The sequence below is a fragment of the Gymnodraco acuticeps genome, unplaced genomic scaffold (genome assembly GCF_902827175.1).
Source record: "Gymnodraco acuticeps unplaced genomic scaffold, fGymAcu1.1, whole genome shotgun sequence".
Taxonomy (NCBI): domain Eukaryota; kingdom Metazoa; phylum Chordata; class Actinopteri; order Perciformes; family Bathydraconidae; genus Gymnodraco; species Gymnodraco acuticeps.
In genome coordinates, this window is record NW_022991187.1 from 1,452,532 (window position 1) to 1,475,039 (window position 22,508).

The window sequence follows — 22,508 nt, forward strand, 5'->3', positions numbered from 1 at the left end:
GGAAATGAGCCATGAAACAGTGATTGCTCCACACATAATGACCCTTTTTTCCAGTTACCCAGCTCAAGAATTATTTGATTGTGCAGAGTGCTGACTTCACTGCAAACATGAGCACTGCTTGCATATTGCCTGAGTGTATAATCAAATCAAGACCCTTGATACAAGGAGTGAACAAATATCTCTTAGTTTGTGGGAACAATGGATCTTTGTTCCATAAGAGAGCCCTCAGAAAGCTAATACACTGACCGAAGGTAGAACACCTCTGGGGGACTGAGCCCAGCTTGTGCTCGGCATTAATTGGTTGTGCTTTTATTGGATAATTCAGACATTAGCGAGATTCATTTAAGCTAATTTTGAAAATGACAGTGAGCATATGTGCTTTGTCATCCCAACCATGGGAAAAATGCCATGGAGAGGAATATACTCGAGCTCAGAGGCAGCTTTAGCATAATTGGCTAAATAAGTGGAATGCTTTCTGTTATACAATGGAACTAATGATGATTCATGTGACCAAAAAGACAGATCACTGGAGTCTGTTGAGTCCATGGTTTCAAATAACAGCACTAAAGGCTATATTCCTCATGAGACAGGTCAACTAAGCTCCAACCCCCACCCATATCATCTCAGCCCTGACACGCTCACACCTTGGCTCATACATCAATCTGGAACATGGGGCACTAGTCCTGTAACTAAAAACTCATCTTATAGGTGGGAAATTCCCCATACAGATCAGTGATATGTTGCCTTATAGAAACCACAAGATGTCTTGCTTATTGCTGTGAAGGAACAGAGGTGGGAAGTAACTAAGTACATTTACTAAAGTACTGTCATTTAGTGAAAGTTAGAGTTACTAGTACTTGAATTTTGTATTTCCATTTTATGCTACTCTATACTTCTACTCCATTACATTTAAAAGGGTAATAATATAATTGTTCTCCACTTCATTTACAACTTTAGCTACTTTTAACAAAACGCAACTCTAAAAATCTGACTAAAGGACTTACTCCTTAAGTCACAAAAGAGTCAAATTATTTAAATATTTGACAAAAAGTTATTCAGAACTTTGTTTGTCTACAGTCAAATGCTACATGGTGCAAGAAGAATATCTAGAAATGTCACATTTATAAATATAATTATATACACACACAAAGACAATTTTTTCTGCACATGATTACTTTTTATACGTTATGTACATTTTTGCTGAGAGTATTTTTACTTAAGTAAGAGTTTGAATGCTGGACTTTAACTTGTAATGAAGTATTTTGACATAAATGTATTGGTACTTTTACCAAAGTAAAGCATCTGAATACTTCTTCCCCCTCTGTGAACGATTAAAGGTAGCATCACCCGTTACTGTGGAGGTCTCACAATTTGTCCACTATAAAATCCTTGTAGGTTTTAAAGTACACAGTAGCAAGCAAACCAATGTGATTTGAGATTTCAGAGGAAGCTACAGTAGGATGACTGTGGGAGGCTTTGTGAACCGAGGCTTCAAGCCAACAAAGTGTGGGCTTGACTGTGTCTGAAAACCTCATGCTGATAAATGGCCTCTCCAAGTAGACAAACTCCGAACACAAGGCCCCTGCTGCACAAGAACCAAACTGCTACCTCTGCTGCTGAATCTGATTACAGGCAGGCCCCGAGGACAGGCAGGTCATTGAGAGCACAGAGATGAGCAAACAATAAGATATTATCTGAAGGAATCTTCAGCTTTCCAAAGGAAAATGGTCCCTCTCAGTGTCACATTGACGATAGGATCCTCAACCTGACACTGAATCAGCCATTTAAGAAGAATGAACACTGCGGTCCATTCATACATACTCACTAAAATAATGAGAGCTCTTTTTTCACTCTTGTTTAAGACATATAAAGGGAAGCTCATGAGGCTTTGCAAGACAAGGCTGTGCAGAAACCGGAGCACGCAGCTGACTCAGATGAATATGCCTTTACAATGATTGGGTATTGAATGAACAATTCTATAGTCTTGTTTTTCTTTATTCCTATGTACTCGTAAATAATACATCTGTTTGGCTGTATTGTACTTTGCAGCTCCATTGTCCTGCACTTTTGCACTTGAGCAAATTAATTTACAGACACACTTTTTAAATGAATTAATTTATTCTGAGCCTGCAGCATTTATTTTGATAAATGACACTATAGATCTTGCTAACGCGTTTTCAGGTCAAAGCTGTATATAATCCATTTAATTCTGCCCCTTTCTTTCTTGTGTGTTTTTGCTCTTTTCAAATAGTGACATCTTGTGGACACCTGGCCTCAGTTATTGTGTCTTACACAAAGTCATACATTGTAGTAGGCTATTTGTTTGAAACAATGTATGACCCTGTTGTTACAACACCGAATTCATTTATTTAGTATTAGTGCCGTGATGTTGATGATACAGATAGTGATTACATTAGTGATTTTTGAATGTATTTATAATGAATAACTTTTGATATAAGAAAGCACGTTATAAAGTGGCAAACAGAAAGCATCTAATTGGTGGACACAGCCAAAACATAGGAAGAAATCTGAAAACATATGGAGAACTCTGGAGTTTTGTTTCATAGCATTAGTAATGCTAAACAGTCATTTTAATCAAAAAGTGGTCACATGCAGTTGTTTTGTAAAAAGATTGATCATTGTAATGATCTGCCCTAATCATTAAAAGTGATATATATTTGATTTTGAGAAGTGGACCGTGTCCAAGCTGTCATCAATTTAAATTAAATTGTATTTCGACGAACAGAACAGAAGTGTCAATTCAGGATTTGTACGACAAGTCTCGCGATATTACAAAAAAACGGTTTGCCATGCACCGGGAGGAGCAACGAGATCAGAGAAGAGACAGCTAAATATCTCGGTTGCTCTGTGGCAAGCGAACGAAAGATCAATATTTAACCCACAATTTGTCGCTTTGGTTGAACTGCAAACCCCAAACCCCAAACCTGCTTTAAATAAGACGTGATTTCCTGATAAACATTAAGTGAGATTGGGAAGTACGCGGCCACGGAAGCCAAATTGTATGTGTGAAGTGCTAGCTGTTAGCTGACAGGCTACAAAGCTTTAGCCATTGATTCAATGGCGTTGAAACGAATTCAGAAGGTGAGTGTATTTTTTTGAAAATGCTAACAGTACTTTACATTATTTTCTGACCGTGTGACCCTTTGTTCCTATCGTAGCAGTGTACAGCATTATATTTAATATATCCTTAGCATGACTCGCTTGTTTTTGTGCTCCATGTTAAAATAATGTACGGACAAAGACTAACCACTGGTGGCCCTGTTGGTGCATTGCTACGTTACCGTTAGCTATCGATAACAACCCAAACAGCGTCATTATTCTGACAGCTACGTCGTGTTTGTGTTTATTTGTAATTCATTCCTTGGAACATTATTAATACTTCAGTATATGTATTATACAGAATAGGTTGTAAGCGTTATCTGATACGCCAAACAAGTTGTTTCGCAATGCAGATTTAGGCTAGCAGCAAGCTAACTGTTCTCTGGTTTGATTGATTGATTGAGGTGTAACGTTACAGGGTTTGGTTTTAAATTATTAACCTGACAGTGTCTTTATCTTTGTGGTTGCTCACTAATGGTACGGCTAGTGGTGTGTTTAGTAGCTTTATGACAGATGCGTTCATGTTGCCAAAATTGAACCCTAGTGTCACTGTTTCCATATATGGAGTGGCAAATGGGCCATTGGAGCAGGCCGCGGTGTGTATTTATATAACTGAATAGATAGGGTTCATTTTAAGAGATACACAAAGCCCGTTAAATAACAGGCTTAATTTATGTTTAACCATCTGTTGTTTTTCTCCCCGTGCTGTCGTTTGGTGAATAGTATGATGTGGCGTTTGGCAAAAGAGCTCGTTGTTGATATAATAAGTGGAATTTAACATACACGTGTATGCCTTAGCCTTGTTTATTTTATTAGGAACATTTTTGTTTCGTTTCTATTGTTACTTTTGTATATAACCTTCCGGTGTAAATGTAACTGATGTTTATACTTTATGTCATCTGTACTTAAACCACATGGCAACAGCCCAAATACTAGTTTTTCCAGTAATACAACATGTCTAGAAATTGGGTTCCAACACCAGAAAGGTTAAGTTGGCTTTCCAGTTTCCACAGACATGAGTCTCCCAGCATACATAAATGTAAAGCAACCACTCCATGCAACCACCATTTTAAGATGTATGTGATTTCTTTGCAAAAAGCATAGTTGTTGTACCAGACTGCAAATGAACAGTAAATTCACAATTGTATTATATGTGATTGTGTTGCCTTCAGGAGCTGTCTGACCTGCAGAGGGACCCGCCTGCACAATGCTCCGCTGGACCAGTTGGAGAGGATTGTAAGTAGTTAGGAGATTGCTGCATCAGTATGATCCTGAACATAATATGACCTCATTGTTGGAGAATGTGATTCTGTGTCAGGAATTTGCTTACAGATGTATGTTCTAAGTGCTTTATCTATTTTTTCTCCAGTATTTCATTGGCAGGCAACAATAATGGGTCCCGTAAGTGAAACCGATTCTTGACCAAATTCTAATTTGATTGAAATATCAAAAACATTGTTGTCAACTTACTTGATTTGTTTCTATTTTTACTTCTATAGAGTGACAGTCCATATCAAAGCGGAGTGTTTTTCCTCACCATTCACTTCCCAACAGATTACCCCTTCAAACCACCCAAAGTGAGTCGTGAAAAAAAAAAATGAACTCACTTATTATTCATTAATATTACTGTGGTAAAGGTTATGGGCTTAACTGGAAAATAACATTATTTTTCCATTTTCTCCTAGGTTGCATTCACAACTAAAATTTACCATCCCAATATCAACAGCAATGGAAGTATTTGTCTGGATATACTGAGATCACAATGGTCACCTGCACTTACAGTTTCAAAAGGTACGTGATATGTATTAGAACAGTGGTTCTCAAATGGGGGTACGCGGACCCCTAGGGGTACGTTGGAGTACTGCAGGGGGTACGGGAGATTTATTTTATGTGAATGAAAAAATAAAACATAACTAATGCATTTACACAAACTACTAATAGTAGATTAACTACTTTATTCAAAAGTGTACAGTAATTCTGGATAATAAAATGGGAAAAGTAAACGGGGTGCTCTCTTTTCCTCTTCCTCTCCTGACAGCCCGTCAGTCTCGTGCAGCTCGTTGAACCTGTAATAAGTGACCCGACAGTAAATAATAAACATATTTATAAATAGTTTAGCTAGTTCCAGAGTAGATAAACTAGCTAAGTGCTCGGCTCAACGGTCCGTCACAGCGGACGGAGCTGTGATCATGCAGAGCTGCGTGTTCTCCGTCAGCAGCAGCTGATCTGATATCTGATCTCTCTCTCGCGTCCGGTTAGACTTCACTCGCGTTTATGTCCAAATCTATCAGATCTAGCTAGTTCTAGTTAATTATGACTGCCTGCTTATCAAAGGACCTAAACAATAAGCGTTGCTTGGCAACGGCGTGTGGCCGCAAAGTATAGGCAGCATTATGCATAATGTTTTTATGAGGAGTCAAAATCCCATGCTCATAAAATGCTCATATATTTTTCTCTTCATTCCCCACGCCCCAAAATAAATAGATATACCAATTTTTGAAAAAGTAAGGAAGTTTGAGCAGTGTGGGTTTTATATTAACAGAGTTGCACATATTTCAAAACGCGAAGTGTAATAACTGCAGGTGCCTCCCTGTCAGAATGACAAAGATCCTCAGTGAAGCACGAGCCCATGTTTCACTACATTGTAAGTACAACTTATTAAAAAGATCAGTTCAATGCAACTAATGTCGTCTCATGATGTTAAAATTGGTTTGCCATGAATTTAGTGATGGATTGTAAACATTTGAAATGTAGCATTTAAGTGTTTCTCAGTTACAATGTTGTTTTAATAAATCAGACACTGATGGTGCAGCGCTGTACTGTACCTCTTTATATAGGCATGTTTTCCTTAACAAATAGTTTTTGCGCTGATCAGGGGGTACTTGGCTGAATTTCTTTTTCAAAGGGGGTACATTATTGAAAAAAGTTTGAGAACCACTGTCTTAGAACATTGTTAAATGCAGCTTAAAAGTGGGGTAGGTAAGTTTCAGAAACCGGCTCGAGATACACTTTTTGTTATATTCCATGGAATGCTCTTAACATCCCGATAGCAATGAATATCTTAAGTGCTTCGACAAAAAATCCATAAAAAAATGTCATCTGTGGAAGCAGTAATTGGATTGTCGCCCTGTCTGTCAGCCTTCCATCTCGTGCACGCACAAATATATCTCGTGCCCTCATTGGGCGTGCCGTCATTGGGCGTGCATTGCAGCAGTACTTCAATGACTCGCCAGCAACAGGCGGCCACTTTCACCAGTCTGCTGACGTCATGTGCGCGTCCATGTGTGTTGGAGGAGGTGCTCTGTAAGGAAGTCTGAAGGAAGGGGCGGATTCTTTTCGGCTGTGGACTTTCAAATTTTAGTGCACTCGAGCCGGTTTCTGAAACTTACCTACCCCACCTTTAATATGATGCAAACTGTATATGATGTTAATAGCCAATCCTGGGTTTTTCAAGTCAAAATGTCCATTTGAAGAAGGGTCTATAGAGGATGTTGAAGTTTCCACATCATTAAGCCAAGAGGCAATAATTGGCAAACATATAGCCTTTTAATTTAAAGAAATACAAAAACACACATTTGAGTTCTTACACAGATTCAGGGAGAATAGCTGCAAATACACCACTGCAATGTCATGAGACAAGTGGAATCCTAATGATGAAACTTGAATAACAAGATGTCATTTTTTCAAATTGTATTTCTAGGTACAATCATACCCTAGGTAGATCCTCTTCTAGACTTCCAAGTGTCACTAACTTTGATTAACTTTCTTTATACTCTGACTGTGTTTTCTCTTATGCCCCAGTGCCAAAATGCTGTTCATGTATATTTCCAAAAATGTAATTTGTTGCAACATCCCTAAGAGCACTGACTTTTAATAACATTCTTTACTCTGTTTGCTGCTTTTCCTATTCATCATAACAGGTTTTTATCATGTGCATCTGGGGATTTGGATACATCTTATTTGAAAATGTTCAAGGCCAGTCTATAACCGTGAAGCTCAAGTTTCACAAGTGTTTAAAATGTCAAATCGGGTCAATGACTATAAGTGGCAATTTATAAATGTAACATGAGACCGTCAGGGCAAATAAAGCCATGTCTAAAATGAGGTTCTGCTATTTGGTCATGTATATATTAATATATAGGCTCGACTGTGGGGATTATGTAAAGAAACACTGCTCAACTACTTAGTGCCTTAGCCAATAAATCCCCAGTTTTTGTTAGTCATCTAATTTCTCCCTTATCCATTCTTCCACAGTATTATTGTCTATCTGCTCTCTTCTCTGTGATCCAAACCCTGACGACCCACTGGTGCCAGAGATCGCCCATACATACAAGGCTGACAGGGAAAAGTGAGTGTAAAACATTGATCAGATTTACTCAGTCGTACTACTGTTTGGAGATAAATCCTTCAGTTTTTATGTTCACCTGAAACCTCTTACAAACGTTGCCTTTGTCTTACAGGTACAACAAATCAGCGAGAGAATGGACACATAAGTACGCAATGTGAGAAGGCCAGGGAGATCAAAATACAAATGAGAACAAAATAAACACGTTTGATTTGTAACTTGAGGCAAATGAGCGACAGAGGGGGAAAAAAACTAAACTAGACAACATCTTTTGGAGGAGGAAGCGATACAATGAGGTACAGTGCCACCTGGCTTTCCATGTGCTGAGCTGCTACCATGTGCTGTCCTTCATGACTTGTATGGATCTGCTGAGCAGGACCTGACAGGCTCCTTAAAGCACTCCCATATGGAATACCGGAAATACTCTTCACAGTCCATACCGCCACACTCAGACTTTAAACTGTTACTCCTGCTTTTGTGATTATCACCTTCATCTTTGCTATTCATTCGCATCATTTTCACCCTCAATGAGTCATATCATTATGCTACTCGGAAAGCAAACGTTTATTTCGGAGATTGGCTCTCCCTTTATTTCAGAGGTACTTGTCTATGTCCCACTGGATGTCTTGTTATTACTGTGTTTCCGTGTATTTAGTGGCCTTTCTGTGTTTTTATTTTCGGTTTATGTGCAATTGAGGCAGAATGTTCCCTGTTCAACACGAAGTGGTGCAGTGCCATTACCAGCAGTCGATCTGTTGGCACATGCTGTCTCTACCCCCAAACAATGTGAAAGGTGTAAAGAAGGATCAGTCTCTTATCACTCACTGCATTTAAATAGCGACAGTACTTAAGTGCGTTTGAGGACATTGGAGAGCTGCTGTTAACAGCCAGCTGGCCCTTGCCTCACTTCAGTGGTGCTCCATAGGGCAAATGTCTACCTCCATTTTTCTCACACATGCTGTCATTGCACTTATATTCCATATAAGTAACCACCCATGGCTGGTGTCCATAGTGCAGAAAATACTACTGTTTGACTTATTACTTGTTGTGTAGCTATGAACATGGCTACTCTTTGGCATCTAGCTGAATGTGTGCCACCACCTCAGTGCAGTTACTCAGGTATCTAATCAAAACATCAGCCTTCACATGCAGTGACCCATGGTGAGAAAAATGAGCAGGCTTCTTAAAAATTGTACTGACATTAGTTCAATGTTTTGTTCACAAAAAAGGAAAACATACACACTTCCTAAAGAGGCAACATGATCAAAGACAGATCAGCACTCCTGAAGTTCTTCATAGTGTGTACACACAAATAAGCTGTCCTCGAAGTACTGTCATTTAGTCACAGAGCGATTTTTATTTTATCATCTCTCAAGTTCTTTGCATTACCATCTCCATTTATTTTTGAATAACACTCGGATGTGAAGAGCTTTTACATGCTACTGTTCTTCTAAAATGAAATGGCCTTTTGCTACAGCCTGTGTCACTCATTCAAAATGGGAACTCAAACAGACTTGACATTTTCAAAACATGGTAATATCGAGTCATGTGAATCGTGTTACTTGAGGGGAATTAATACAGTTGCCATGAGAATTTCATCTGCTTTACATATCAAGTGATGTGAAGTTTGTCATCATTTCTTTATGTTCATATTCGGGTCTGCAAAGGTTTGTTTTGGGATTAATCATCCACACTGACAGTAAAACAGTTTGTCTCTGTGATACATTTGTGACCTCTTTTATTGTATTGAAAGCTTTAGTGAAAGGCATTTTATTTTTCATTCATGTCACCAGAATTTAACAAGATCGTGATGTGTCATTATGTAATATTGGTTTAAATATAATCCATTGTAACTGTTGGATAAAGTAGTAAAGAAATGCTATGATATTTTTCTTTCTTTTCAACATGGCTCATAATGTGCTGATGCTGCCAACATAAAGGGAATTATTTGACATAACGGGGAATAAATTTAGCTTTTTAGGCATTATCGAGTGTGTTTATCCAGAAAGGCCAATACTAAAGCATGGACATTTGAAAGGCTTTGATTGTAGAATTACCCCATGGTTTAGGCGCCAAATATAGATTTTCATGAATGTTTGCTGATGTTGAGAAAATGGTCAAAACAAGTTGTCCTTAAATACAGTAAACACTAATATGTTTTGAAAACCCTCTGATGCAGTGATAGTCTTTTGCTGTCAGTCCACAATTGAAAATGACTTGATTATAGTACTACTTTGTCTGTGTTGTTTGTTCATTTGGCTATTTATTTATTTGAAAGCAGAGTATCTTCCAACTTTATGATTGAATGCAGCTTCAATTCATCCTGTGAGTGGCGTGACATTAACTCCTTCTGTCCAGTGTGCTCAATAGAGTTTATATAGGCAGCTTGGCATGCTTTGCACTCTGGAGAACCTTCTCACAGCCATTTGCCAGATATCAGGGATTTCGTTACGATTCATCTGCCTAACACCTCTGACTAAAATTTTAGCCTTAACACTCATTTTGTAGATATATAGAGAGAACATTGTCATAATCTGTACATTTGCTATCAGGGCTCTTTTCCCCCAAATGGGCGATGCGGTTCATCAGTAGACATGGAAACTTGCTTGAACACTACCAATGTTTTTGTTTTTGAAATTTCATCCTGGCTTTTTCTGAATGCAGGACCAGTCTTCATGCATCTTAAAATTTGGAATATGTGTGCTTGAAATGCCACCATGATTGTCCACTTGCCCTCACATAGCCTACACAAGATAACTATTGATCTTGTCATAACATATGAATAAAGCTCATCTTGGTTTACCGTTGTCTGCAGTAACTTTTTTGTCTTCACGATGTCTAACAAAGCAGTATGCCATGAGCCAGAACCCTGTGTCCATTGATGGTATGAAATGAGGAGCAAATGCTTCTAAATAAACCGAATTACTGTTTATACATTATAAGCAGAGAAAGTTGTGTAAAGGTTGTATTTGTATTATTAGTTTATTGAACAGGGACAGTCCACATACATATAAACTGCTGTTGATGCACCGTGGACAGGTGTTGCAAAGTCACCATGAAAATAAATGATTATATTTAAAAAAATAACAAATTAATAAAATAAATTGAAACATGCAAAGATAGAGATTCAATACAGGACATGCCAATTAAAACAGTATATAGCGAGCCATGGCGTCACTTTGTTAGAAAAAGTGGCATAATTTTATCAGCATAGCATAAAACAAAATATGTACCTTTATGCACAGAACGAGCACACAGGGATGGAGGTCAGAACATGACATAAGTAAAAAAACAAAAAATGCTTAAATACAGGAATAAATAAAGGAATTCATACAATAAAAAATAAATGTATAACTAAAAAGATTAAAGTTCAGAATAAAACAGAACACGCATTATTACATGTCTTTAATGTATTTCTACATTTATTTTCATTTTAATGTATATATTTATTTATTTCTGTATCTGTGTAAACCTTTATATATACAGTCTATGGTGTAAACCCATAATATACGTAGAACCCCAGGCGGTAAAATGATCGCGAGAGATGTCCAGGATGCAAAGGGTAAGTGGATGATTAGAGTCAGAGGGTTGGTGGTTTGATTCCCAGCATGGCAAAGGGACTTTTGCTATGCTGGAAGAAAATGTCTCCCTTTCTTAAAGCAGCGTCCGCAGCGCAATGACAGTTGAGAGCAACTCTTTACCTAACTTACAAAAAATGCTGTAAACGCCGTTTACCTGTGAAACTAGGTCTAGGGTGCATTTCATTCATAAAAACCTCATGCGAGGTTAGTGCGGTGCTTACAACACAATCTCTGCGCAGGACTATTTTGTATTCGATCAAACATCCTGAATTAGGGAATTTTCTAAATTTCAATAACTATTGGCAATTTGAATTAAATATATTTAAACCCAATATTAGAATAATAAAAAACGCAAACTATCTCCGCCTTTTCGGTGTGTCACGCTATTTAAATGCAGTGCACCGTGGCTGTGGTTAGCTGCTATCTGACCTAGCTTCCTGCCCAGCTGAAAGTCAGCATCACGCCGCTCCTCCCAATAGGAAGGGCGCATCCCGGATAGATAGCTAGCTGGCTAGCTGTACTAAACACAACGATGGCAGTTAACCTCAGCAAAAACGGCACTGCATTAACAGCTGCATTTAAGGAAGTGGTGGACGAAAAATCCAGTACGAACTGGTAAGTAGCAGCATTAAAAAAACAAAACTACAACATTTGCACATTGTAGGAGGCATTTTGTTAGCTTCAGTTTTGGCTAGCATTGTCGTCAAGTAAGTTAAGGTATCCTTACGTTGGATAAACTTAATACGGGACTAAATGTTACTTTGTTAATAACAGGAGGCTTCTACGTATTACATTTAGCGATAAAGTTGAATTAAGTAAGATTTTATTTTCTCACATTTGCCATTACGACGTATGTTAACGTAGCTAACTGAATAGCTAGTAACATTGTTAATAAGCTTGGTACACTGAAAACCGACAGGCTAAACACTACATTATTTGCATGTGATTTATTATCATACTTTGATACAATTGGATCGTACAATTAAATGAACAGGTTGATAGCTATCTCGCCCACTTCCTGGTGAGATATCAGAAGTTAAATCCAGGAACTTCCTCTTTGATGCAGTAAATGTATTTGCCTTTAGGCTGAGTTTAACCTGTTGATGACAGCTTCTGTGTTTAATGATGACCTGAATTAATTAATCTCGCGGAGAAATTGCCCAGGGATCCCGGCAGGCTCCATATTTAGTCAAAAACGTGTCTGTTAAATGTGTGCCACTTTTCACTCAGCCACCGCCTAACACCACAACTTGCTTTGGGGGTTTTCTGAAATGATGCTGACAGGAAAAGCAGCCATCAATCATCGAGTAGTTTCAGTGTGAGCCACTTCCACTTACCTAGCTCTATGTTTGCGTTATACTCTTCTGATCTGAAATACAAACACTTGCAAGGCCACTGAACATGAATGAACATGCATTGGTTCTGGTTTGCATTGTTATTACAAGAACTCTGGGGATAATCATGTTGAACACAATAAAGCACATGGCTAATAAAAGCGAATATCATGAGTGGAGTTTGTGTATAAGAACAAGCCAAATGATGATTTGTCTGTGAGCATCAATGGTTTTCTATTAAATGGCTTAACATCTTCACTGCAGTACCAAGTCATATCTGTGTGACATCAGATAGCAGCTGTAACCAATGATAAAATGCATCATTGATACATAATGGGTTAAACTTCTGATAGTAAATGATCATGAATAAACATATCCCAAGGCTCGTTATTTAATGACTTGCTTTGTTCAGCCAACAATCCAACACATATTTAGTTTAGCATCATTTACAACACAGGAAAGCATTGCCACAAGTCACTCTGGTAAGTGTTTGTCTCCTTAATATTTAGATGAATATGATTTATGTAGCATTTCCCTAATATTAACTCCAATACAGAAATGAAATGGTTGATATTCTGGGCTCCCTCAATAAAAACATCCTCCCCTCTGAACCTTGGAGTGACCTTCAATATCGCTTTTAAATGTGATAAGCAGGTCAGCACCGTAGTCAAATCCTGCTTTTTTTAAATGAGACTATTGGCCAAAACCAAGTCGTTTTTATCTTTTAAAGACCTAGAAAGGGTTATTAATGCCTTTGTTACCTCAAGACTGGATTATTGCAACGCCCTATACGTGGGTATGGACCAGGCGTTAATTAGACGCCTGCAGCTAGTCCAAAACGCAGCTGCGTGTCTTCTCACTGGCCACAAAAAGCGTCACCGCATCACCCCAATTCTGGCTTCCAATTCGGTTCCGAATTGATTTTAAAATCCTTTTATTTGTTTTTAAAGCACTAAATGGGCTGGCTCCTGCCTATATAGCCAAACTCCTCCATCGCTACACCCCAGCCAGAGCTTTAAGGTCTGCTGACCAGCTATTGCTGATCGTGCCCAAGACCAGGCTCAAAACCCGAGGGCACCGAGCCTTCGCAGCAGCTGGCCCCAGGCTCTGGAACACTCTGCCCCTCCATGCGAGGTCGGCCCAGACCCTAGGGGTTTTTAAATCCTCACTATAGACTCACTTATTCTCCCTGGCCTTCTAGTCAGAGCTGAGCACGACTCATGACATTTCCCTGTGTTTGATTTTTATATTTGCTGTTGTAATTTATTGTCTTCTGTTTGCGATTGTAGTAATGTTATTTATTTTATTTGCATGGACAGCACTTTGGCTCGACCACAAATCGTTTTAAAAATGTGCTATATAAATAAAACCTGATTTGATTTGATTAAACATGGGAAATGTTCTTTTAGAAAAAGGGCTCAGTATAAACTAGGTATCCATTTGTGAAGTGCTGCTGATCCTTTTTGTTTCACATTTAGTATCGAGGAAACGTCAGTGAAATCTTATCTGGTGCCGGAACACACATCCTGTCAGGATTACTGACATGGCTGATGTTAAATGGGATTTAAACGGCAGCTACATAGTATTTACACGAACACCCTACTTCTGTAAATGTACCCTGTTGGAAAGAGGCTTAAGAGTGATCAAAACAATCCAGTGTTTTGAATGAAATGGTGCACAACATCAGCCTGTGGAACAAACTGTGTTCTGCCTGCCTGTGTGATCTGTTCATCTGGTATTTTAATATCCTTAATCCGGTGTTTTCCACAGGGCCTTGTTCACCTACGAGGGAAACAGTAATGATATCCGCCTGGCAGAGAAAGGAGGTGAGTAACCGAGCTGAAATAGTTATCACGGTTTTATTATCTCAACATGGTAATATGTGTGCCGGAATTTCGTTGTCAGCGTACAGCTGGAATATCTGCACAAAAGGAGTGCTTGCCTCTGCTTTCTCACCCAGACATTTGTAAGAGGAAAAATGTCCACAGTTACAAAACCAACCACAGTAACCACAATGTTTATGCTTCAGATGGAGGACTGGAGGAGTTGGTTGAGGAGTTGAACAGTGGAAAAATTATGTACGCTTTCTGCCGGGTCCAGGATCCAAATTCTGGCCTCCCTAAATATGTCCTCATCAACTGGGGTGTGTGTTACACTTAACTATCCTGTATTTGTTTGTCCTCCTTTTTAAGTGGCCATCCCTTAACTTGTAGAGTATCTCTTTATGTTTCAGACTGGGGAAGGAGTAAAGGACGCCAGGAAAGGGCAATGTGCACATCATGTCAGCTCCATGGCTACTTTCCTCAGGGTAAAACTCTACACATTTGACTCAAATCTAGTTTTAATATGCATTTGAATGTCTACTTCTGTCTGTTTATGTTTGCGGAGGTTATTTTTTATTCTAAATGGCATGTTGTTGATGCGTTTTAAGCTGGACTTTAAAACAGAAACGCTATGAGAATGTTGCACAGCTTACTGTAAAAATAAACAGCTTTTCTGTGAGTTATATCAAACCAGCATACAGTGCATGTAAACAAACCATTGTGTGGTGCATGCATAGACCAAGATAACAATTGTAGGTGTTTCCCCCGTGAATTTAACTTGTATTCCCTGCTGCTTCAGGGAGCCCATGTAACTATAAATGCCAGAGCAGAGGATGACGTGGAGCCCGAGGTGATCATGGAAAAGGTGGCCAAAGCTTCAGGAGCGAACTACAGCTTCCACAAAGAAGCCCCCAGCCGCTTCCAGGACAGCGGTCCTCAGGGTCCCGTGGTATGCAGCGCATGCATTTCCTGCCTTGTGCCCTTCGGTTTGCTTTTGTTCCACGCTAGAAAGATAAGCAAAGGGCTAGATCTTAACTAGGCTTCATCATCTAAAAGAAAGGGTTACTCTTTGTTTTGCCATTCATACATGCTTCAAAATAAAACATTTGGAAATGGCTGGCCAATAAGGAAGGCCACAATACAATGAATGTAGTGTATCATGCTTTGGTTCAGAGCAAGCAACCATTGGTTTGTATTTGATAGTCATTAAAAGATCAAAATATTAGATAGTTACAAAATGATAATGAAATGTATTTTCCTTCTTGTAGGGCTCAGTGTACCAGAAGACCAACGCCATGTCTGAAATTAAAAGGACCAACAAAGACAACTTCTGGGCTCAGACAGAGGTAAGCTGCTGCTGCTGCTTCTGACTAAAACATCATGAGTGTCAGAGTACCTCAATCATCTTTAAAAAATGACTCTCGAAGAAATGTGTTCTTTTAATGTAAGATGCTTTGGATTCATTGACTCCAAAACCACTCTTGAAATTGCAGAATCTGCAAAAGTGCAGGAGTTTTTAAGACATTTGACACATATTTTCATTTTTCTTAAAAGCCTTCAAAAAATACAAGGCATGCATCGTATTCTTAGTCAGCGAAGGCATTGTTGTAACCTTTTCCTTTGTCTGCAGTTTTGGCTCATCCCCTTACCTGTCACAGATAGAAAGTGGTGCTCATTGCCTTGCACTTTCACTTGGATAAACTATTCTGAAATCAAGCTTTTCAGTGGCTGTAAGGCAAATGACCGAGTTCATCGCTGACCTTGTTGGTCCGTTTGGTTTTTAGAAAGACGAGGAGAAACGACGCAAGGAGGAGCGAGCCAAAGCAGACGATGAGCGCCAGCACCTGGAGAAAGAGAGGAAGGACCGAGAGGCCAAAGAGGCAGGGCAGAGGGAGAAGAGGGACAAGGAGAAGGCGTCTCAAATCGACGAACAAAAGTAGGTATCAGCCGATGGAAATACACAAGGCCAGTTTAATGTAGCACATATTGAAGGGTTGGCATTACCAGTGGTCGACAAAGTAAAAGTACCAATACCACAATGTAGAAATACTTACAATTTAAAGTCCTTCTTTCAAAATGTTGCTTGCGTTAAAGAATAAAAGTTAGCATCAACATGTACTTGTGGTACAAAGAGTATGGTTACTCATTCAGCACTGGCTTATGTCAAAAAGATATATATTATAGTACTGTAATATTTTTGTTGATGTGTTCAACACTTTCCTGTTGCAGCAAAACAAATGTATCTTAACCTCTTAATAGTAGTACATAATACATGTAAATAACTATTTATCTCTGAATTATAAGTAGCAGGAAATGGGCTTGCTCAGGTGAATTAAAAGTACTTCAACATTGTACTTAGCTAGAGCACATTTAAGTTCATGTTCTTAGTTACTGTCCACCACTGCAAATGGCGTGTATATATATTTAATATTTGTTCTTATTTGTTCGACAGGAAGTACCAGCAGAAGCAGGATTCAACCACTAAAGAGCAGGAGAAACAACGCTATGTGAGTGAAGGACAAAATGTCGCTCTGAGTTAATGTGTTTCAACTGCAAGGAAGTGTCAATGTGGACTGGTGTGAAATGAACTTTCCTATATAGCGTTTCTATGATCATGCATGTAGTTAGAACCGTTTTGGTCGTGCACACATTTCATTTAGTTAGAAAGGTAGATGATGTCAGCAGTGTCAACATTGGTATCGACATCATCAGGAGGAGGAGAACCAGGCAGCCCAGACGAAGGGAATCAAGAGAGGTGAATCTGTGGAAAAGGCCAACGTGAGTTCCCCTTCCTGAAAGTGCTCTCTTCTGGCCAAACTACTTCCTGTTCTCTCGCTTATCTCAAAACAAGTTCTAGTGTCTTCGAAGCTCAACGTAACACACCTTCCATTTTCCAGCCTTTACTGCATGGTGTCTCCTTTCTCTGTGATCACTAACGGAAAAAGACATCTGTCTGTTGTGTCCTTTTTTTCTCGGCAACACTTCCCACTACATTATTAATAACCCGAGGCTCTCTAATTCTTATTGTTCCTATTGTGGCTTCTTTTTTTCCCAGGAGGCGGCTTCTCTCATCTCTCAGCGCGCTTCAAACCCAAGAGAGATGTTCAAGCAGAGAGAGAGAGGAATAACTCCCAGTGACTCTGACGTCCCCTCTGTTCCCCCCGTCAGCCCCCAGCCAGGTACCAACCTCTACATATAATCTGTTAGCTTTAAATGTCTCAGCCCTTCCTGCCATGAACAGGGTTTCTGCTAGAGGAGATTTCCGCCCCATGCTGTCTTTTTCATAGCTCTAACTTTCCTTCAGACTTCTTTTTTGTGTCATACTTAACGCAGTGCCTCCATCATGTGGCGTCTTCTCTTCCTCTGCTTAACCGGTCTGCACTTTTTCCCTCTCGTCCATTTCTTTTTGGACTTTTTGGTGGCTCCGTATGTGTCTCTGCTTAGGGCGTCTGCAAAGCCCTTTCCTGGCTAAGCCGGGGTATGAAGCTGAACGAGCCGAATCCCCTCAGCGCCAAGCTTCTCCTCTGCCAGCCGGCTCCGCCTCTCCTGTCCGTGCCACAGGTGTGAGCTTAGACACACACACACACACACACACACACACACACACACACACACACACACACACACACACACACACACACACACACACACACACACACACCAGGGTTTTTGCTAGGATTTTTTTTCTCGCCGGTCAAATGTCCGGACAGAATTTATTTTACCGGACAAATTTGAAAGTTACCGGTCATGTTTTAATAATAAGAATTGTGTCGCAGAGTTTCCGTCAGCAGGTAATTACAGGACTCTGAGCGGATATGCTGATTTTTAAAACTCAGTTCATGGGGCTCATTTTTATATTGCTTCAGTTTATAATCGTAACAGATCGAAAGTTCAGATTAATTTTTCAATAAATGATTCCACAAACAACACAATTATTACATTCAAACAAACTACTTGTAGTAGATGAAGTACATTATTCAAAAGTTTACATTAACTTTGGATAATAACACGGGAGAAACGGAGCCTCTCTTTTTCCTCTCTCCTGACAGCCCGTCAGTTTCTCATGCAGCGCGCTAAACAGTGGGCGGGGCTTCAGGTGATCATGCAGAGCTGCGTGTCTCCATCAGACTCAGCAGCTGATCTGATCTCTCTCTCGGGTCCGGTTACACTTCACTCGCGTTTATGTCCATATCGATCAGATCCAGCTCTCCTGATCGGCCTTTATAGAGAGCACCGATCAATCTGAGCATCCCTAATTATTACCAGACATTTTGACCGGCAGGTTTTGAATTTACCGGTTTTTATTAAATTGTACCAGCTAAGAACCAGTAATTACCGGCTAACGGAAACCCTGACACACACACCTACACGCAGTTATACAAGTGGAAAGAATGCATACACAACATATTGGGTGGCATTCTCATACTTCACTAAATGCCTCATTTCTCATCGTTTCTGTGTCTGATCATCTTCATAATCCTTGTAATCACAAACATCATGAGTCATGCTTCCATTCAACACACTTTGTTTCCCTAAGATATCAGATTATGTGTTACTCCTCAAGTCTCTCTGTGAGTTGGGCGGGGCTCTCCTGCCTGTGTGGACCTGTGAGTGTGTTCCCTGTGTACATGCATGTCTGTGCTTGTGTTTTGGGTGATAAGAGCCTGATGTGGATGACGGACAGTCCAGGTGTGAGTATGAGGAGCATGTGGAACAGCAGGAGGAGCAGGAGGAGGCCCCTCTGCCGCAGGAGCAGGTTGAAGGTGGGGCTCATTTCACATCACACCACCCTCACTGTTAAGCATCAGCATTGCAACCCTCCCATCTGCATCGCATGAAACATTTTGTATGTTATACACATAATGTTCCCTTCACCTGACCTGTCAGGATCAGCTGCTGCTGCTGCCCCCTGCTGGTTATTAGACAGCACTGACCGTAATGTCTCTTTTCAGAGGAGGCACCAGCTGCCCACATCCAGGTGGCTCCTAAAGAGCCTGCTCAGGTGATTGTTTACTCACCTTTTAACAGGAAATGCAATGTTTTCTTCCTTCATATCAATAATTCTGAAATGCATCTTTATTCCAGCCCGAGGTGGAGGAGAACAACGTCGAGGAGTTGACTCCTGATGAGACGCCGGACAAAGGCGCCTGTGCCAGAGCCCTGTATGATTACCAGGCTGGTGAGCTTTCTTTGTATACTACCCCGTAACAACAATCAATCAACATTGTTTTGGCAGTTAACCTTTTTAGAAATAAATGTTGTGGTCAAAAGACTCTCGCTTGCTGCCCACAAAGGGAGGCTGGCACCTGTGTTATGGCTGCGGCCTAACAGCTGATTTACATAACCACAATAACACAAAATAAAATTCAGATCTCACTCTATTATTGTGACCTACTTGAATACATTTAAGTCTGGTGATGATGAAGATGATACCAGAGAAAAATGCGGCAGCCGAATTAAGGCTTTTTTTCCCCCAGAAGATTTTTATTTTGAGGCTGATGATAACATCTGACGACAACCATAAAAAAGAGAAATCACCTTTTGGCATAGCCGTTAATAAAATGCCACATTTCTGTACATTTTCTTTGGACTTCAAGACGACAGAATAGCTTATTTTAAACGTTTAAAATTAAGCTGGTGAAAACTATCGATTGGGACCGAAATGATAGTGTATTCCAGTGACTGCTATATATGTCAACTATTATTACGTTTGCATTGTGGGAATGATAGTCTAATAATCGTTAAAATGTGAATATCATGAAGTATCTTTCCTGCCATTGATGAGAATCTGCTCTTCTCCTCCAGCTGACGACACAGAGATCTCGTTCGATCCCGACGATATCCTCACCGGCATCGAGATGATAGACGAGGGCTGGTGGCGGGGCTACAGCCCAAACGGCCATTTTGGAATGTTCCCAGCCAATTATGTGGAGATGATGTAGCCCCGCCCCCAACCCCACCTCAGCATCATCGCACTGGCAGCTCCCGGAGAACCTCTGCAGGAAAACAACACGCTGCACACTCTCCTCCCATTGAGCTGATCAGGATGAAAACGGAGCGTCGTGGACCAATGAAACGTGATCGTGGGCCAGAAGCTTTCTAAATCCCTCCTCTTTTCAAGAAAGCAATTCCATTTAATTGTTGATGTTGTGAGCGACTGATGGCATAGTTTAGGGATTTGCGAAGACCAATACTCCCTCCCTATCCACCCTAAATTCCATTTCCTTTCCTTTAAATGTGATGCAGTACATTAACAGCCTTTTGTTAAGTCTTAAATTTAGCACTTGTCGTTCACATTCCTTACAAAGTGACTTCAGTTTCTTTTCAGGTATACTTTTTTCGTTACTTGTAGCAAATGCTTCTGTGCATTTCAAGAAAAATAAAGATGGCGGTACCAGCTGCAGTGTAATTTTTTGCCTTGTTTTTTGCCTTTCTTTACCAGCAGACTGAACTTTTTTTTTTCGTGATTTATCCTGTGTGAATTTCAAACCATGTTTTAGTACTGGTCTCACTGTGTTTGAAGTGAATATTTAAAAATAGAACAAAAAGAAATCCCGATGTTTGCTGTGCTCTGGATGGATTTAGTTGGGAATGCATAAAACGGTTCAGTTCCCTTTAACTGTGAGTGTATAACGGTTGTTTCCATTTCATGTCCGTCTTCATCTGAACCAGAGTATTTCAACATATTTAACGTTTCAGGGACAAGCTGAAGAGAAGAGATCATGCGTCACCATTATTTTACTTTGTTTAGATCTCGCTGGTCTGAGGTTGAGTGCATAACAGAGATATTGTTATGGTGCCATAATGACGGGAAAGTAACATTTTAATTGAAATCGTGCGAGTTCCCTGTTTTGTCATGGAATACACAAGTGGCCCTTTGAAACTTTGAGGGAAAACAATTATTGATAAACAAAAGGGCATCATGTATCCATTATTGTTTCAGAGTATATTGTAATGCAAAGACATTCTTCATAATAAAATAAATAATCAAAACCACGATTTTGTTTTTTCTCAGATCATTGCAGTGCATACATTTCATCAAACCTTGACAGAACAGCAGGGATTTTCTTAGGTTTAACAGGAACTCAGATGTATACACAGATTCACTATGAGCTCTTCAATCAGTTTCCTGGAATTAAACAGCTGGGGAATTCACCGCTAATGCATAGGTTTCATTTTCACACCATCATCTGATTTCACCTCACCCACGTCCTGCAGGTTCATCTCTGTTCGCTTGAATTACGAGAGATGTGTCCTACTCATTTAAAGTGATTAAATATATGACAAACCTGCATTTTTAATACTTTGTTTTGAAATGTTCTTTTAGTTACAATAAAGCAAAGACATACACAATATACAGTAAGTGTGTCCCCGAAACCTTTACATGGCGTACAAGAGAAAAAAAAGAAGAAAACAATAGTTAATTTTAATATATCTTTAAACAATTTGGAGATCTGTTACTCGCTTGCTTTGTTACATTATTACATTACATGTTACTTGTTAGACGCTTTTATCCAAAGCGACTTACATACTCAATACAGTAAAGTACAGGAGTAATTTGGGGTGAAGTGTCTTGCCCAGGGACACAACGACATGCTGACTGCAGTGGGGTTTGAACCTGTGACCTGTGATCCGAACACCTACGCACAAGCCACTGCGCCACACGCCTCCACCTTTTTCCCATCACAAATATATTTTCTGGGGTTTTTGTTTACTTACACATTTTGAATGTGCAAATCAAACATGCCTGCAGAATAAAGCTCCCTAAGAAACACACTTTGAAGTCGTAGGCATTCAGTAAAGTTTCTGTAAAGCCTTGTATTAAATTGTCATCTTTACATAATTTATTATAGTGCACTTTCAATACTTCCAGAATATTAGTTTCAGCTTGTATGAAATTGTGTTTTTAAATGTAATTTAATATTAGCTTGTCACTAAATGAATCAACTTATTATCTGTATTTAGTTTCAGAGTAATTTCCTTTTCCACCTACACTATCTAGAAACGGGTATTACATAGCTTTCCCTTTTTAACACCTTTAACGCTCAATCAAATGGTTGCAGATGTACTTCTGTTAGTGTATTTGTATCCCTAAAACAAAAACAACTCTGGAATTCTGGAAAACTTTGTTCAAGTTATGACAGTCTCTCACCATGACTTCAATCTGACTCCAGTTACAGATTGTTCCCAGGATAGTGACTGAAAATTCACAATATTTTCTATAATCTACATCGCACTGCCCTCATCTCAACCTTATGTCGGTGAAAGTCTGAAATGAATAGCTGGGGATTTCTCGATCTCACAA

The 22,508-nt window shown here is 39.6% G+C and overlaps 2 protein-coding genes across 7 annotated transcripts; both read left to right on the plus strand.

Moving 5' to 3' along the window:
• The first annotated feature begins 2,805 nt into the window (after positions 1-2,805).
• On the plus strand, positions 2,806-10,272 carry ube2d4 (ubiquitin-conjugating enzyme E2D 4 (putative)). Its single transcript, XM_034238339.1, has 7 exons — positions 2,806-3,102; positions 4,293-4,356; positions 4,490-4,521; positions 4,620-4,697; positions 4,806-4,911; positions 7,375-7,468; positions 7,581-10,272. Exons 1-7 carry the CDS (start codon positions 3,079-3,081, stop codon positions 7,624-7,626), a joined length of 444 nt encoding a protein of 147 aa, XP_034094230.1. The 5' UTR covers positions 2,806-3,078; the 3' UTR covers positions 7,627-10,272.
• A 1,180-nt stretch (positions 10,273-11,452) lies between these two features.
• Positions 11,453-21,199, plus strand: dbnlb (drebrin-like b). Of its 6 annotated transcripts, XM_034238390.1 has the most exons (15): positions 11,453-11,661; positions 14,151-14,206; positions 14,410-14,522; positions 14,614-14,688; positions 15,003-15,152; positions 15,472-15,549; positions 15,988-16,139; positions 16,656-16,710; positions 16,916-16,981; positions 17,259-17,382; positions 17,648-17,764; positions 18,865-18,966; positions 19,156-19,205; positions 19,289-19,382; positions 20,009-21,199. In XM_034238390.1, exons 1-15 carry the CDS (start codon positions 11,579-11,581, stop codon positions 20,143-20,145), a joined length of 1,452 nt encoding a protein of 483 aa, XP_034094281.1. In that variant the 5' UTR covers positions 11,453-11,578; the 3' UTR covers positions 20,146-21,199. The 6 variants fall into 6 exon arrangements, with proteins under 6 accessions (XP_034094281.1, XP_034094283.1, XP_034094285.1 ...); XM_034238392.1 differs by lacking the exon at positions 18,865-18,966; XM_034238394.1 differs by lacking the exon at positions 17,648-17,764.
• The last annotated feature ends 1,309 nt before the right edge of the window (positions 21,200-22,508 follow it).

Coding starts and splice junctions, on each gene's coding strand:
- dbnlb (XM_034238390.1), top strand. CDS start 11,579: ATGGCAGTTAACCTCAGCAAAAACGGCACTGCATTAACAGCTGCATTT. Junction 15,153..15,471: donor GCGGTCCTCAGGGTCCCGTG/GTATGCAGCGCA, acceptor TCCTTCTTGTAG/GGCTCAGTGTACCAGAAGAC. Junction 16,982..17,258: donor AATCTGTGGAAAAGGCCAAC/GTGAGTTCCCCT, acceptor TTTTTTTCCCAG/GAGGCGGCTTCTCTCATCTC.
- ube2d4 (XM_034238339.1), top strand. CDS start 3,079: ATGGCGTTGAAACGAATTCAGAAG. Junction 3,103..4,292: donor CGTTGAAACGAATTCAGAAG/GTGAGTGTATTT, acceptor TGTTGCCTTCAG/GAGCTGTCTGACCTGCAGAG. Junction 4,912..7,374: donor TGCACTTACAGTTTCAAAAG/GTACGTGATATG, acceptor ATTCTTCCACAG/TATTATTGTCTATCTGCTCT.